Source organism: Salmo trutta, chromosome 13, assembly GCF_901001165.1.
Source record: "Salmo trutta chromosome 13, fSalTru1.1, whole genome shotgun sequence".
Classification (NCBI taxonomy): Eukaryota; Metazoa; Chordata; class Actinopteri; order Salmoniformes; family Salmonidae; genus Salmo; species Salmo trutta.
The window spans coordinates 65,817,844-65,835,650 of record NC_042969.1 but is presented as its reverse complement, the minus strand read 5'-3'; the positions used below and the strand labels follow the sequence as shown (position 1 = coordinate 65,835,650).

The 17,807-nt window shown below is 44.6% G+C and overlaps 1 protein-coding gene across 1 annotated transcript in view; it reads right to left on the bottom strand.

Annotated features, from left to right (window-relative positions):
• The window catches only part of rpa1 (replication protein A1), a 61,102-nt gene that overhangs the window by 29,563 nt on the left and 13,732 nt on the right, over positions 1 to 17,807 (bottom strand). The window contains exons 11-13 of the mRNA XM_029773205.1: positions 14,236 to 14,372; positions 12,311 to 12,459; positions 1,566 to 1,701 (exon numbers count right to left, since the gene is read on the bottom strand). Coding sequence (XP_029629065.1) covers positions 1,566 to 1,701; positions 12,311 to 12,459; positions 14,236 to 14,372 — 422 coding nt within the window. The remainder of the gene's footprint in view (positions 1 to 1,565; positions 1,702 to 12,310; positions 12,460 to 14,235; positions 14,373 to 17,807) is intronic.

Here is a 17,807-nt window from a genome sequence, read left to right as displayed (position 1 = left end):
AACGCTTGTGGATTTTATTAAAATCAAAGTGGAAACATTGTTGTCATCAACATTGTTGCATGTGCTGCATTGACCATGCAGACTGAAATCAAGTGTCTCATGGTCAAGCAACAACAAATGCGCTCCTTGAATGACAGGGGGTGGGACTAGGTCTGTGTGGAAAGCGGCGTGGAGAGAGAGCGGAGAGGGATGACTCAAGTAGCTGACTCAACTATACAAATGGACATTACACACGGCGTATCACATTTAACAAACCAAACATTCAAATATCGTTATAGAAGGTAAAGTAAAAACCCAAACCGGTCCGTGCATCAATACTGCTATATAGTCAAATACTGTATATTTTACTATATAGCTGTACTATATAGCCCCATCCTCCCTATGTCCTGGGCTTGCGCGCTATCCTCTTTCCATCCACGCCTCTCTCCCAGTGCTGTTCTAACCCAAGGACTCTCTTCAGACGTTAGTCAAATAAACCTAATTCAAATCCTCTCATCCCTCCTACTTATTCCAATACGGAGGTTAAAAACCAAGGCCCAGGATAAATTAATATAGCTTTATACTCCAAATATCAAAGGAAAAATCAGTTTCGATAACCGTAGATTAATTATCCACCTTTTCACCCTTCCTCCATTTCCATAAAATGTAAATAAGAAGCTGAAATTACAAGCACATTTATTACTTGACTTATCTGAGTGCAACCACTTCATTACCAAGCTGAATGAATGGAGCCCTTCTCTTCACAATCAATATGGGAGATAAATGTGACTTCACATTAAGCATATACCTAGGTAGGGAGAGGGATGCAGAGGACACCTAATGTTGGTGATTAATGATGGAGAACACCAAAAAACCGTAGGGTTGCATCCCAAATGGCACTCTACTTTTGACCAGGTCCCATATGGCATAGAGCGCCATTGGGCCCTGGACTAAAGTAGAGCACTATGTAGGGAACAGGGTCGCATTTTAAACACAAACAAGCCAGCATTCTGCTTTAAAAACAAGCTCGGGAATCAGCAACGCAGTCATTTAATGAGTCGCTCTGATTACAAAGATTTAACATCATGACTGTCAGCCAAGACAAGAGAATCCTGCTCCATAGTGACTGAGCTAGAGTTGCTGTATGGAATGCTGCCTGCTGTGTGTTGGATCCACAATGCAGGTTGGTCTACTTCACACTTTTAAAACAAGTGATGGCTTGTATTCAATATTGTCTTTGAATATTCTTGCTTCGAATCAAGTCAACAAAGAAAGGCAATATGTAGGACAGAATATTTTAGAATGTTTGGATGTACATGTGTTTGTCTACATAAAAGTATGTTTGTGTGCGTGCCATATGTGTGCGTGCCATGTGTGTGCGTGCCATGTGTGTGCGTGCCGTGTGTGTGCGTGCCGTGTGTGTGCGTGCCGTGTGTGTGCGTGCCGTGTGTGTGCGTGCCATGTGTGTGCGTGCCATGTGTGTGCGTGCCATGTGTGTGCGTGCCATGTGTGTGCGTGCCATGTGTGCGTGCTATATGTGTGCGTGCTATATGTGTGCGTGCTATATGTGTGCGTGCATAACAAACCTTGTCTCCGTGTCCGAGGTGCTCCGTCTTGATGTCAGCCAGGGTCTTCCAGTTGGTGTTCCCTCCTCCTCCTCCTCCACCTGTCCTCGCCTCCGTCAGAGACTGGCCATCCATAGAGTGGCCCTCCTTGTCATACCTGGACGGACACACACACCCCCCCTTTGGTCAACATCAAATCTAATTTCTTTATAAAGCCCTTTTTTTTACATCAGCAGATGTCAAAGTGCTATACAGAAACCCAGCCTAAAACCACAAACATGTCACTGCAGAAACAACCCCATCAATCACAATAGAAGAAACAAAGTGTAATACATAGAGGTGCCCTGCAGACCACTGCCTTGTAGCCTCGTGCCCTGCAGACCACAGACCACTGCCTCGTGAGTTGTCTGTTGTCTAGTAGGGGTTTAATTTCATTAGCGTAGGGGGCACTATTTTCACCTCCGGATGAAACGCGTGCCCAAAGTAAACTGCCTGCTACTCAGGCCCAGAATTTAGGATATGCATATAATTGGTAGATTTGGATAGAAAACACTAAAGTTTCCAAAACTGTTAAAATAATGTTTGTGAGTATAACAGAACTGATATGGCAGGCGAAAACCTGAGAAAAATCCATCCAGGAAGTGGGATTTTTTTTTATTTTTGTAGTTATCTATTGAATGCCATTACAGTATCCATTGACTTAGGACTAAAATTGCACTTCCTATGGGTTCCACTAGATGTCAACAGTCTTTATAAATTGTTTCAGGCTTGTATTCTTAACCTGTTTGGGATAGGGGGCAGTATTTTCACGGCCGGATAAAAAAACGTACCCGATTTAATCTGGTTACTACTCTTGCCCAGAAACTAGAATATGCATAATTAGTAGATTTGGATAGAAAACACTCTAAAGTTTCTAAAACTGTTTGAATGGTGTCTGTGAGTATAACAGAACTCATATGGCAGGCAAAAACCTGAATAGATTCCAGGCAGGAAGTGGCCTGTCTGACAATTTGTAGTCCTTCTGTTGCATCTCTATCAAAATTACAACATCTATGCTGTTACGTGACACTTTCTAAGGCTTCCATTGGCTCTCTAAAGCCTTTAGAAAGCAGAATGACGCGTCTCCTGTCTCTGGGCAAAGTACAGCAGCAGAGTTTGTAAGTGGACTGCCTGGGGACAGTGCGCGTTCACGAGACCTCACCATTTTTTTTCTTTCACTCTTTGAATGAATACAACGTTGCCCGGTTGGAATATTATCGCTATTTTAGGAGAAAAATAGCATAAAAATTTATTTTAAACAGCGTTTCACATGCTTCTAAGTACGGTAATGGAATATTTTGACATTTGTTTTCACGGAATACGCTCGCGCGTTACCCTTCGGATAGTGACCTGAACGCATGAACAAAACGGAGGTATTTGGATAAAACTATGGATTATTTGGAACCAAAACAACATTTGTTGTTGAAGTAGAAGTCCTGGGAGTGCATTCTGACGAAGAACAGCAAAGGTAATCCAATTTTTCTAAGCTATTTTAAAATCTGACATTGCGATTGCCTAAAGGAGTTCTGTATCTATAATTCTTAAAATAATTGTTATGTATTTTGTCAACGTTTACCATAAGTAATTTAGTAAATTCACCAGAGGTTTTCGGTGGGTATGCTAGTTCTGAACATCACATGCTAATGTAAAAAGCTGGTTTTTGATATAAATATGAACTTGATTGAACAAAACATGCGTGTATTGTATAACATAATGTCCTAGGAGTGTCATCTGATGAAGATCATCAAAGGTTAATGCTGCATTTATCTGTGGTTTGGGTTTTTGTGACATATATGCTTGCTTTGAAAATGGCTGTGTGACTATTTTTGGCTATGTACTCTCTTGACATAATCTAATGTTTTGCTTTCGCTGTAAAGCCTTTTTGAAATCGGACAATGTGGTTACATCAAGGAGAAGTCTATCTTTAAAATGGTGTAAAATAGTTGTATGTTTGAGAAAGTTGAATTATGACATTTTGTTGTTTGTGAATTTGCCGCCCTGATATTTCACTGGCTGTGTCCCGCTAGCGTCCCACGTAGCCCATAGAAGTTAAAAATGAGGGAGTAAGACCACTTTGAATGAGTGGACCATTAAGTGTCCCTGAGCTTTTTCATGCGCGTGACCGAGAGCACGCCTTTTTTGTTTTCCTTTTATATTGACGAAGATTATGTCCGGTTGAAATGTTATTGATCATTATTACTAAAAACAACCTGAGGATTGATTATAAACATCGTTTGACATGTTTCTACGAACTTTACTGATACTTTTCGGATTTTTCGTCTGTCTGTTGTGACTGCCCTTGAGCCTGTGGATTACTGAACAAAACGCGCAAACAAAACTGAGGTTATTGGATATAATGAGGGACTTTATCGAGCAAAACGAACATTTGAGTAAATGGGAGTGTTGTGAGTGCAACCATGTGAAGATCATCAAAGGTAAGTGATTCATTGCATCACTATTTCTGACTTGTGTAACTCCTCTACTTGGCTGGTAACGGTTTGTAATGATTTGTCTGCTGGGCGCTGTTCTCAGATAATCGCATGGTATGCTTTCGCCGTAAAGCTTTTTTGAAATCTGACACCGTGGTTGGATTAACAAGAAGTTAATCTTTAAACCGATGTATAACACTTGTATGTTTTATGAATTTTTATAATGAGTATTTTTGTTTTTGAATTTGGCGCTCTGCAATTTCACTGGATGTTGGCCAGGTGGGACGGTAGCGTTCCACAACCCCAAGGGAGGTTAATAAAATCCATCCTGGCCAACATAGCCTTCCCTGTTTGACAAAGCTGAGCTAGGTTGCATCCTAAAATGGCACTCTATTCCCTATATAGTGCACTAAATAAGGAATATGGTGCCATTTGGGATACAAATATAGTCTGTGCAGAGAGCAAAGCAGGCTGAGTGGCAGTGAAATGAATCAACAGCAGTGATGGCGGAATCAGAAAACAATTTTCACTCAGCGTTACCTCCAGGTGATTCACACAAGACAAGTGGGAAGGAGGGAGGAGAGAGGGATGGAGAGTAGGGGGAGGGGTAAAAAGGGAAAAACTATAGAACACTCAGGTTGGAATGGTGCAAGAGATCAATAGAGTTTACTAATCTATTGCTAACAGGTATTGTGTAGTGCTGTGGGGGGGGGGGGGTGAGGGGACAGGGGCTGTAAATACAGGGAGCCGGGTCTTGCTCTTAGAAGCATGACTAATTGAAAATATCCCCATTAATGGCCTGTGAGCATGTGGCCCGGCCACTATGGCCTCTGCCAATTTCCCCTCCACTGAAAAATGTGAGTAATTCTTTCCTGTGGCACCTATTCCCTCATCTCTGCACTAGCATCCCTGCTTTGTTATAATTGTACCGGTGTTCGTGCAGATAGGGGGCATCAACAAAAACACCTGGCTGATGATGCATTAAAAACAACGTCAACCTAGTTCTGAAATCCACCTGAAAATACTTATTTGTTTCTGTAGAACAATAACTCCTTTCATGAAGCTGCTGGTGTTTCGCCAAGAGAAATAGGCTGGAATAGAATGAAAGGAATTAAACATTTATGGTGTATTCAGATCCAGACAGGGCTGACTCCTGGTAGGTAAGCTGATTATCATTAATGTACAGTATATCTTATTTCTCAAGACGTTCTTTTTGACAGTTACAAAATGCTAAACAAGATACCCAGGAGACTATGTAACGCAGAGTGTAAAGGCAGACAACAGAAGATTGTTCTGTAGGAAACCACTACAACAGGCAGGGTACAGTAAGTCAGTGGGCTTGATGGAGGAGACAAAAGGAGGACAAATTGAAGCTGGCAGAAGATGTGCAACAGTGGTCTGACAGACAGGCAGGGAGATGCTCCGAGCGTGGATGAAGTGAGACTAACCGACTGGAAGAGAGAGACGACAACGACAAGAAGAGAAGGGAAAAGAACAGATTCATGAGCATTGCATGGCACCGTCACAACGAGCCATACAGCCAAGTAGAGGACAGGACAGGCAGGACAGCAGGGCGACATGACAGCGAGCATGTGACAGAGTGAAGGAGAAAGGGCAGCTGAGCATGACAGAAACCCTTCTGTAAGCACTGTTTTGTTCCTTCCCTGCCTCCAGCTATGGCTCTCATGGTGAGTCTCTGACTGGCAGACAACATACAACAAATCTGACTAGTCATCCATGAGGTCTGCTCAAGAAACCACTCCCTGTAGTTGTGGAGTTGAACAACGCAGTACATGAGGCCATTTTCAATAGGAACGTGGTTGTAAACGTGACTATGTATTCTATTCCAACCTAACATTTCCAAAATGTCAATCTCAAAACAGTTTTTGATTTCACAAAAGGACATGCGCCAGGTGGGAACTAACCTGGGACAAACTACTGACAACAACAAGAGGGAATAAGAGAGAGATCAAGTAGCATAGCCACATGTTTAACTAAAAACTATTAAGTGTTATTTTGGAACACAGACTCAGTTGGAATGAATGAGAGAAATAAAGTTGTGGACAGCAACACAATCAAGGAACAACTGCTGGAGAGCAGCAGCACAACTGCTGGAGAGCAGCAGCACAACTGCTGGAGAGCAGCAGCACAACTACTGGAGAGCAGCAGCACAACTACTGGAGAGCAGCAGCACAACTATTGGACAGCAGCAGCACAACTACTGGACAGCAGCAGCACAACTACTGGAGAGCAGCAGCACAACTATTGGACAGCAGCAGCACAACTACTGGACAGCAGCAGCACAACTACTGGACAGCAGCTGCACAACTACTGGACAGCAGCAGCACAACTACTGGACAGCAGCAGCACAATTCCAGCATGTGAGCGGAGAAGGGCAATCAAAAGGTTCTTGAAATCACTAACTGGCGTGCTCCTTCATTAGTAGAGGGTCCGCACGCAAAAGGTTTATGCTATTTTATTCATTGAGATAAAAAGTGAAAAAGACAAATATATTTTTGCTGTGAGCAGAGGAGCTCCACTAGTGGGTAACAGTGTGTCCACTTACCAAATGGCTCCCTATTCCCTATATAGTGCACTACTTTTGACAAGGGCCCATACGACTCTGGTCAAAAGTAGTGTACTATAAAGGGAATAGGGTGCATTTGGGACACATCCCATTCCGTATGTAGTGTGTAAGGGAGATCAGATGACTCAGTGAGGAGGACTGCAGGAAAACAACACTGAACAGAAAGAGTGAGAGTGGCCAAGTGTCAATTAGTGAGAGATGGCAATAGGACTGAGGACAACAAGAGGAAAGGAACAAGAGGTTGTGTCAGGAAGGGGAAGAATGACAAGAAGATGGAGAAACACAGTTGTCCAGTCAGCTAGGAGAGCGAGAGAGAGGGAGGACAGGAGCCACTCCAGATGTGTCTGATGATGCCATCTAATGGACAAAGGCTGCTACTGTATGGACCGGATGGATCAGTAGGGAAACATTTTACGTTCAGATTTGCTTATGAAACAAATTAGCACAAAATTAGATAAACAAATTAGATTTTATTTTATGTGGTTTTGATCTAAAATCGTCCAAATAGCAACTGAGCAGGCAGGCATTTTCAGGGTAGGTTACTAAACTCAGCAAAAAAAGAAACATCCCTTTTTCAGGACCCTGTCTCAAAGATAATTCATAATAATCCAAATAACTTCACAGATCTTCATTGTAACCGTTTTAAACACTGTTTCTCATGCTTGTTCAATGAACCATAAACAATTAATGAACATGCGCCTGGGGAACGGTCGTTAAGACACTACCAGCTTATAGACGGAAGGCAATTAAGGTCACAGCTATGAAAAATTAGGACACTAAAGAGGCCTTTCTACTGACTCTGAAAAACACTAAAAGAAAGAAGCCCAGGGTCCCTGCTCATCTGCGTGAACGTGCCTTAGGAATGCTGCAAGGAGGCATGAGGACTGCAGATGTGGCCAGGGCAATAAATTGCAATGTCTGTACTGTGAGACACCTAAGACAGCGCTACAGGGGACAGCTGATCGTCCTCACAGTGGCCGACCACGTGTAACAACACCTGCACAGGATCGGTACATCCGAACATCACACCTGCGGGACAGGTACAGGATGGCAACAACAACTGCCCGAGTTACACCAGGAACGCACAATCCCTCCATCAGTGCTCAGACTGTCCGCAATAGGCTGAGAGAGGCTGGACTGAGGGCTCATAGGCCTGTTGTAAGGCAGGTCCTCACCAGACAACACCAGCAACAACAACGTCGCCTATGGGCACAAACCCACCATCATTGGACCAGACAGGACTGGCAAAAAGTCCTCTTCACTGACGAGTCACGGTTTTGTCTCACCAGGGGTGATGGTCGGATTCGCGTTAATCGTCAAAGGAATGAGCGTTACACCAAGGTCCGTACTCTGGAACGGGATCGATTTGGAGGTGGAGGGTCCGTCATGGTCTGGGGTGGTGTGTCACAGCATCATCGGACTGAGCTTGTTGTCATTGCAGGCAATCTCAACGCTGTCCGTTACAGGGAAGACATCCTCCTCCCTCATGTGGTACCCTTCCTGCAGGTTCATCCTGACATGACCCTCCAGCATGACAATGCCACCAGCCATACTGCTCATTCTGTGCGTGATTTCCTGCAAGACAGGAATGTCAGTGTTCTGCCATGGCCAGCAAAGAGCCCGGATCTCGATTCCATTGAGCACGTCTGGGACCTGTTGGATCGGAGGGCGGGGGCTCAGAAATGTCTGGGAACTTGCCGGTGCCTTGGTAGAAGAGCGGGGTAACATCTCACAACAAGAACTGGCAAATCTGGTGCAGTCCATGACGAGGAGATGCACTGCAGTACTTAATGCAGCTGGTGGCCACACCAGATACTGACTGTTACTTTTGACCCCCCCCCCCTTTGTTCAGGGACACATTTTTACATTTCTGTTAGTCACATGTCTGTGGAACTTGTTCAGCTCATGTCTCAGTTGCTGAATCTTGTTATGTTCATACAAATATTTACACATGTTTAGTTTGCTGAAAATAAACACAGTTGACAGTGAGAGGACGTTTCTTTTTTTGCTGAGTTCACATACTGGGGAAGAGTAGGGTAATATACTAGATTAAGCTATAATTATGTAGATGTGCTTTATGATAAGGTAAATAAATTATGGTTAAGCATCTTTTAAATGCCTAAATAATGAGGGCACCAAATGAGCATGTACCAAAGTTGCAGAAAGCAGAGGTAAAAGCAACACCAGTTGAGTAAGGAACCCTTAATTAATCTAGCTAAATTCATCTTTAAGCATTTAAATTATGCAAGGGGCTAAGACAGTGCCCTAAATTACTGCAGCACCACAGAAATGGCATTTGATGCTCTCCATAAAGACAAATCCATGTCTCTTTCATGCACAGTAGTTCATATTCCCAATTCTCCCCAAAAAAGAACACAGATTTCATGGCAATCTGTAGAAGTCTATTTCAAAGACAAGAAGGGAATCATATATATATTATTATGGAGCTCAGAACCAAATCAGGGCTCAAGATAATTGCTGCGTAGTGCAGCATTCTTGTTTGAGGAAATTAAACCCTTTCTCTTCATAAGATTAATTAGTTTGACATTAAAGGGATAGCAATGTTTTTTTCAGTCCAGCACACACAGGGATAGGCTGAGCGGAACCCCTGATCCACTGCATGGCTTTCAGTCAACAGCTTACCCAGGGTAGGATAGATACTTACGGAAATCCCAAGAGTCTGCAGCAAAAATCATCAAATTAAGATACCTACACTTTGCAAAATGATGCTTTTTAAGAGCTTGGCTCTGACAGAAGGCTCTCAGAGCTCTACTTCGTTTTCAGTTGTAAATAGGCTCTGGGTTTTCTATGCTTGCAAGATGAAACGATCACATAAAATACCTAATTTGTGGACAGATCGGTTACATCCCAAATGGAATCATATTCCCTATAGAGTGCACTACTTTTGAGCAGAGCCCCATGGACCACCAAATTTGGAATAGGGTAAAATATGCGATGCAGACTCAGACTGCTAAAAGCATGGCTCACTGATGATCAACATCCTTCTCTCCCAGGGTACTGAAATACTCAACAAGCACTGATGTGCTAGGCCTAAAATCACTAAATCATTCACAAATAACCTAGTTTTAAATCAACATATTGCTCCGTACTACTTGAAAAGCAAAAATACATTTGTTCTCCGTACAACTTTTTACTTTCTTACAATACGTGAGAGTCTTCCATATTTAGACAGTAGACCGTCATGTACAGTAGGGCTGGGAATTACCAGGGACCTCACGATACAATATTATCACGATACTTAGGCGCCGATACGATATGTATTGCGATTCAATACAGGGTGGCAGGTAGCCTAGTGTTTAGAGCTTTGGGCTAGTAACCCAAATGGATTATCTTGGTAAAGGAGAAATGCTCACCAACAGGGATGTAAACAACATTGTGCACAAAATCTGAAAGAAATACGCTTTTTGTGAGTATGGAAAAGTTTCCGGGTCTTTTATTTCAGCTCATGAAAAATGGGACTAATAATTTACATGTTGCATTTATATTTTTGTTCAGTATAATATCATCCCAAAATACTATAATGTGCTGTTTGGGTCACTGCCACACGCGAAACAGAAGTGTTATATAGGACTTTGTACACCACTGTCTGAGAGACTAACGGCTGAGGTCAGGACTCATATCAGCAACCTCTGAACTGTTTGCTTAATTGATGGATGCCTGCGAACCTGCAGGAGCCCACTGGTCCTTGAGGACCTGCATCATCCCACGGCAGGTAGGCTCTGCACTGGAAAACATATCAACACTTAACCTCGTTATCTCTGGCTGTCCATGTGAGAAGTGACTGGGTGTCTGCATCCCAAATGGCACCCTATTCCCTATGTAGTAGACTACTTTCGACCAGGACCCTGACCCAGGTTCTGGTCAAAAGCAGTGCACTATATAGGGAATAAGGCATCATTGAGACACATCTGAGAAAGTGAAGGAAGCTCCCACAGCTCAGAGGGTGTGGGAGTGGAACACCTGTGTTGTTGAAGTGAGCAGGTGGAAGATTCAAGTAAAGTCTCTCTACTACATCCACATCATTATCCAATGCCATATTGGTAAACAAGCTATACGATTTAATGCAAAATGCTTGAGACAGGCTACCACTCAGACAATGGTCGAGAAGCATGTAACACTCCTACCACATTATGTTTGGAGAATAACCTCTTTGTAATGGCCAAATATCATTCAAAATACCCAACTGGTCCTAATTCTGTAAAGAAATCACCCCAGCCAAGACACCCAGTGAAGTGGCAAAAATGAGGATATTGTGTTGACTTGCCACCCCTCTCTCCCTCCTGCTATGTAGTCACATTTCACTTCTCTCATTATGCAGACCAAGGCTTCTGATCCACTCAAAAATAATTACAGTGGCCCAACTTTTTTTCAAGGCACAGGAAAGTGGAATTTGAGCACATGTCAAGATACACAGGACGTGCCAGAATATAAATTGGAATTGTTATTGGGTCCTTTTCCCTTTCATTCCTCAGCCTCCTTTCATCTTATTTCCCTGTGGAGTGTGGGGCCGGTGTTGCTGTTGAAAGGTAAATAAAATAAAGCACCTTGGGTGAGAATCGATTGGATCTCCACTTTTGAGACATTTTGCCTTCAATTTCTGACTGGGATGCCTGGTCTGTTGTCAGAGTGGAGTGGAAGAGGAGAGGATGTAGAAGTTGGAGGGACAGATCAATCAAGGTGCCAGAAAGCTGAGGTGAAGGTTAAATAGGAGCAATGACTGTCCCTTCAGTCCCTATGATCACCCCACCTCCTCCATCAATCCCTTTGAATTACAAGATTCAATTTTATGCTTCTACCCAGCCATTAACAAGACATGGCTTTGATATCAACTTAAACACAAAACTGCTGCCTAGCTTCCAAACTAGATATGGGATTGGAAAAGCTGAGTATTTATTTTGGGATATGGTAGAGTGAATATTATTTAGGTAATGAATAACGGAATTGGCAAGACAACGCAAAGAAAAGATGAAAGCATGAGTCATAGTAACTGTTTCCCATTGCTTTGCTGGAGCAGCCAATAGGGGTTCTTCAAGGGATAACACAGGGGCCTGTTCCTCTGTGTATGCCATCTTAAACCACTGCATGTGGATGTGCTACCAACTACCTCTTTACCCAAATAACTACTCTCACATACTAACTAAATCTGGGCCTAAATTCACTATATTTGTTCCAATAAAATATAGGCTTTTGGTTTACTTACAAATATTTGTTCTATGTAGTTGTTATTGTCATTAATATGAAATTAAATATTTATGTTCTGCCTGTCAACGTGCTAAAAACACAAATGCTCCCAACACCACAATCAAACTCTGGTCTGGAGAGCTGCACCCATTACTTGTTGCTTCTTTGAAGGGCAGATTAGAAGGAGAAAAAAGGCATTTTCCGCAGATAAAGAATGATTTGCATTCATATGTAACGCTTAATTGAAGTAACCTCCTCCCACATCTTCACTAATGGAGGTAGGCTAATCTTGACGAACCAAGCTGGAGCACGCACCCTCTCAGAGTTTGGGCTCTGATATTTAACATTCAAATTCCTTTAAGTCCTTTAGAATTCTCTCAACGGTCTTCGAACCCAAAATATGACCTAATAGTAGCACCATACATATACAAGAACAGCCTGGGTAACACAGTTACAGAGGCCTTTAGCACCTAAAGCTATGTGGCTCCAGACAAGAGAGACACACTTACCAGCCCCGCAGCTTGTATGCCTCAGGGATGTCGGGGTTGACCATGACGGTGCTGCTGAACGAAGCAGACAGAGATCTTCCCCCATAGTCGGACAGCTTGGCCCCTTTGATGGCCAAGATGGGCTGCCCAGATCCATCAAAGTTCTCTGCCTGCAAATAGAACAGATAGGTTGACTGAGGATACCAACAAGATACACTTTATGTGCAAAACTACATGGCCAAATGTATGTGGGCACCCATTCAAATTTGTGGATTTGGCTATTTCAGCCACACCCGTTGCTGACAGGTGTATAAAATCGTGCACACCGCCAAGCAATCTCCAGAGACAAACATTGTCAGTAGAATGGCCTTACTGAAGAGCTCAGTGACTTTCAATGTGGCACCGTCATTGGATGCCACCTTTCCAACAAGTCAGTTCGTCAAATTTCGGCCCTGCTAGAGCTACCCCGGTTAACTGTAAGTGCTGTTACTGTGAAGTGGAAATGTCTAGGAGCAACAACAGCTCAGCGACAAAGTGGTAGGCCACACAAGCTCACAAAACAAACCGCCGAGTGCTGAAGCGGGTAAAAAAATACACACACAAAAAAAGCGCCTGTCCTCGGTTGCAACACTCACAAGCAAGCTCAAAACTGCCTCGAAGCAATGTCAGCACAAAAACGGTCTGACGGGAGCTTCATGAAATGTGTTTCCATGGCCGAGCAGCCGCACACAAGCCTAAGATCACCATGCCAAGCGTTGGCTGGAGTGGTGTAAAGCTTGCGTTCTCTGGAGTGGAAACGCGTTCTCTGGAGTGATGAATCACGCTTCACCATCTGGCAGTCCAACTGACAAATCTAGGTTTGGCGGATTCCAGAACAACCTGCACCAATACATAGTGTCAACTGTAAAGTTTGGTGGAGGAGGAATAATGTTTTGGGCCTATTTTTCATGGTTTGAGCTAGGCCCCTAATCACTTCACTGGAACTATCTTAATGCTACAGCATAACATGACATTCTAGACGATTCTGTGCATCTAACTTTGTGGCAACAGTTTGCAGAAGGCCCTTTTCTGTTTCAGCACGACAATGCCCCCGTGCTCAAAGCGAGGTCCATACAGAAATGGTTTGTCAAGACCGGTGTAGAAGAACTTGACCTCACTAATGCACTTGTAGCTGGAGAGAGTCCCTGCAGCAATTTTCCAACATCTAGTGGAAAGCCTTCCCAGAAGAGTGGAGGCTGTTATAACAGCAGAGGGGGAAACCAACTGCATATTAATGACCATGATTTTGGAATTACATGTTCGACGAGCAGCTGTCCACATACACTACATGGCCAAAAGTATCAGCAGCAGGGAAGAAAAAAAGTGAAAAATATTAAATGCAATTCTGTATTTACTAAAACGTATTGTTCTTTATGAACTATACATGTTGTTTACCTCTGCAAGTCCCCCTGGATAGGGGATATCTGCAGAACAAACAAAGAGGGAACAGTGTGTTGTAGTTGTCAGAATGAAAGAAATGGTGGCAAACTAAGCATAACCCCACAGCCACGTATAAAATCAGCTGTTGGAGCTGGGTTCTTTCATCACAATGTGACATGGTATTTACTCAGTGACTTCAACCACATCAGCTTCTATTAAACCCACAGAGAGAGAGCCCACTGCTCAAATCTCCTCTGCCTATTCAAATTGCTTAACAGACGTTTCCAAACACAGGGAGGCATACGGCTCACAACACCTTTTCAATTAGGACAGGTGTACTGTACCCCTTCCTGGGACGCTGGCTGACAGGACACAGGGACACAAATCATGAAGGTGCTACAGCATGTCACCCAGCATGAGAGAAAGTGACTTTCACCCTCTCTTTATCCAGCAGGACTGTCCCCTTGTGTCCAGACGCATATAGACCATCTATTTGGCTGTGCTTGTGTCTTTCCCCCAGTCCTCACCTCCTCTCCCCACAGGGTGACCTCCACCAGTTTACCAGACTGGTCCATCAGGTTGAGCGTCCTCTTGGAGACCTCACGGTTGTTCTTGGTGGTGAGGCGGGTCACGTCAGCCACGCTCTTACACACTCCAATCACATCTGGAAAACACACACGGTCAGCTCATTAGCACAGCAGACTATGAGTAGCATTACTATGGAGAACCTTGAGTGACCAAGGAGAAAAAACAGACACTTATAAGTATTGATCATGTATGTGGAATGTCCATAGATAGTTGAATGCATTTTCAACACAGGTGACATCATGAGTACAGTAGACTACGGTCGCGTTTGAGGTCGAATTCCACTCCATTGAAGTCAAACACACTGACTGATCTAAAAGTCACTATACGTCCTAAATAATTATCCTCATGGGGCAGCAGGTAGCCTAGTGGTTAACTTGTTATGGATAGGGGGCAGTATTAAAAAAACTTACCCGATTTAACCTGGTTATTATTCCTGCCCAGAAACTAGAATATGCATATAATTAGTAGCTTTGGATAGAAAACACTCCAAAGTTTCTAAAACGGTTTGAATGGTGTCTGTGAGTATAACAGAACTCAAATGGCAGGCCAAAACCTGAGAAGATTCTGTACAGGAAGTACCCTGTCTGACCATTTCTTGGCCTTCTTTGTCATCTCTATCCAAAACAGAGGATCTCTGCTGTAACGTGACACTTTCTAAGGCTCCCATAGGCTCTCAGAAGGCGCCAGAACGTTGAATGATGACTTTGCAGCCCCAGGCTGAAAAACAGTAGCGCATTTGGATAGTGGACGATCTGAGAACAATGAGGCGGAGGTGTGGGCGTGCTTTGCTGGTGACACTGTCAGTGATTTATTTAGAATTCAAGGCACACTTAACCAGCATGGCGTCTACAGTACTCTGCAGCGATACGCCATCCCATCTGGTTTTCCCTTATTGGGACTATCATTTGTTTTTCAACAGGACATTTACATTTAAGTCATTTAGCAGACGCTCTTATCCAGAGCGACTTACAAATTGGTGCATTCACCTATAATATCCAGTAGAACAACCACTTTACAATAGTGCATCTAAATCTTTTAAGGGGGGGGGGGGGGGGGTTAGAAGGATTACTTTATCCTATCCCAGGTATTCCTTAAAGAGGTGGGGTTTCAGGTGTCTCCGGAAGGTGGTGATTGACTCCGCTGTCCTGGCGTCGTGAGGGAACTTGTTCCACCACAGGGGTGCCAGAGCAGCGAACAGTTTTGACTGGGCTGAGCGGGAACTGTGCTTCCTCAGAGGTAGGGAGGCGAGCAGGCCAGAGGTGGATGAACGCAGTGCCCTTGTTTGGGTGTAGGGCCTGATCAGAGCCTGAAGGTACGGAGGTGCCGTTCCCCTCACAGCTCCGTAGGCAAGCACCATGGTCTTGTAGCGGATGCGAGCTTCAACTGGAAGCCAGTGGAGAGAGCGGAGGAGCGGGGTGGCGTGAGAGAACTTGGGAAGGTTGAACACCAGACGGGCTGCGGCGTTCTGGATGAGTTGTAGGGGTTTGATGGCACAGGCAGGGAGCCCAGCCAACAGCGAGTTGCAGTAATCCAGACGGGAGATGACAAGTGCCTGGATTAGGACCTGCGCCGCTTCCTGTGTGAGGCAGGGTCGTACTCTGCGAATGTTGTAGAGCATGAACCTACAGGATCGGGTCACCGCCTTGATGTTAGTGGAGAACGACAGGGTGTTGTCCAGGATCACGCCAAGGTTCTTAGCACTCTGGGAGGAGGACACAAGGGAGTTGTCAACCGTGATGGCGAGATCATGAAACGGGCAGTCCTTCCCCGGGAGGAAGAGCAGCTCCGTCTTGCCGAGGTTCAGCTTGAGGTGGTGATCCGTCATCCACACTGATATGTCTGCCAGACATGCAGAGATGCGATTCGCCACCTGGTTGTCAGAAGGGGGAAAGGAGAAGATTAATTGTGTGTCGTCTGCATAGCAATGATAGGAGAGACCGTGTGAGGATATGACAGAGCCAAGTGACTTGGTGTATAGCGAGAATAGGAGAGGGCCTAGAACAGAGCCCTGGGGGACACCAGTGGTGAGAGCACGTGGTGCGGAGACAGATTCTCGCCACGCCACCTGGTAGGAGCGACCTGTCAGGTAGGACGCAATCCAAGCGTGGGCCGCGCCGGAGATGCCCAGCTCGGAGAGGGTGGAGAGGAGGATCTGATGGTTCACAGTATCAAAGGCAGCAGATAGGTCTAGAAGGATGAGAGCAGAGGAGAGAGTTAGCTTTAGCAGTGCGGAGAGCCTCCGTGACACAGAGAAGAGCAGTCTCAGTTGAATGCCCAGTCTTGAAACCTGACTGATTAGGATCAAGAAGGTCGTTCTGAGAGAGATAGCAGGAGAGCTGGCCAAGGACGGCACGTTCAAGAGTTTTGGAGAGAAAAGAAAGAAGGGATACTGGTCTGTAGTTGTTGACATCGGAGGGATCGAGTGTAGGTTTTTTCAGAAGGGGTGCAACTCTCGCTCTCTTGAAGACGGAAGGGACGTAGCCAGCGGTCAAGGATGAGTTGATGAGCGAGGTGAGGTAGGGGAGAAGGTCTCCGGAAATGGTCTGGAGAAGAGAGGAGGGGATAGGGTCAAGAGGGCAGGTTGTTGGGCGGCCGGCCGGCCGTCACAAGACGCGAGATTTCATCTGGACAGAGGGGAGAAAGAGGTCAAAGCACAGGGTAGGGCAGTGTGAGCAGGACCAGCAGTGTCGCTTGACTTAGCAAACGAGGATCGGATGTCGTCAACCTTCTTTTCAAAATGGTTGACGAAGTCATCCGCAGTGAGGGAGGAGGGGGGGGAGGGGGAGGAGGATTTAGGAGGGAGAAGGTAGCAAAAAGCTTCCTAGGGTTAGAGGCAGATGCTTGGAATTTAGAGTGGTAGAAAGTGGCTTTAGCAGCAGAGACAGAAGAGGAAAATGTAGAGAGGAGGGAGTGAAAGGATGCCAGGTCCGCAGGGAGGCGAGTTTTCCTCCATTTCCGCTCGGCTGCCCGGACCCAACACACCTCCATGCTGTGTAAGGGCTATTTGACCAAGAAGGAGAGTGATGGAGTGCTGCATCAGATGACCTCAACCCACTTGAGATGGTTTGGGATGAGTTGGACCGCAGAGTGAAGGAAAAGCAGCCAACAAGTGCTCAGCATATGTGGGAACTCCTTCAAGACTGTTGGATAAGTATTCCAGGTGATTCTGGTTTAGGGAATGGCGAGAGTGTGCAAAGCTGTCAAGGTAAAGGGTGGCTGCTTTGAAGAATCTCAAATATATTTTGATTTGACACTTTTTTTCCCAAACCTACATGATTCCATATGTGTTCTTTCATATTTTTGTTGTCTTCACTATTATTCTACAATGTAGAAAATAGTAAAAATAAAAACTCGATGTAGGTGTCCAAACGTTTGACTGGTACTGTATATATGATAATGTTAATATTTTCATCATTGTTTTTGTGTGTAGCCAAGCCTTCCTTTCAAAGTGTCTGTTTATATTTTACAGTAAGACTTTGAGATTCAGACTTTTGCCAATGTCTGTTCTCCC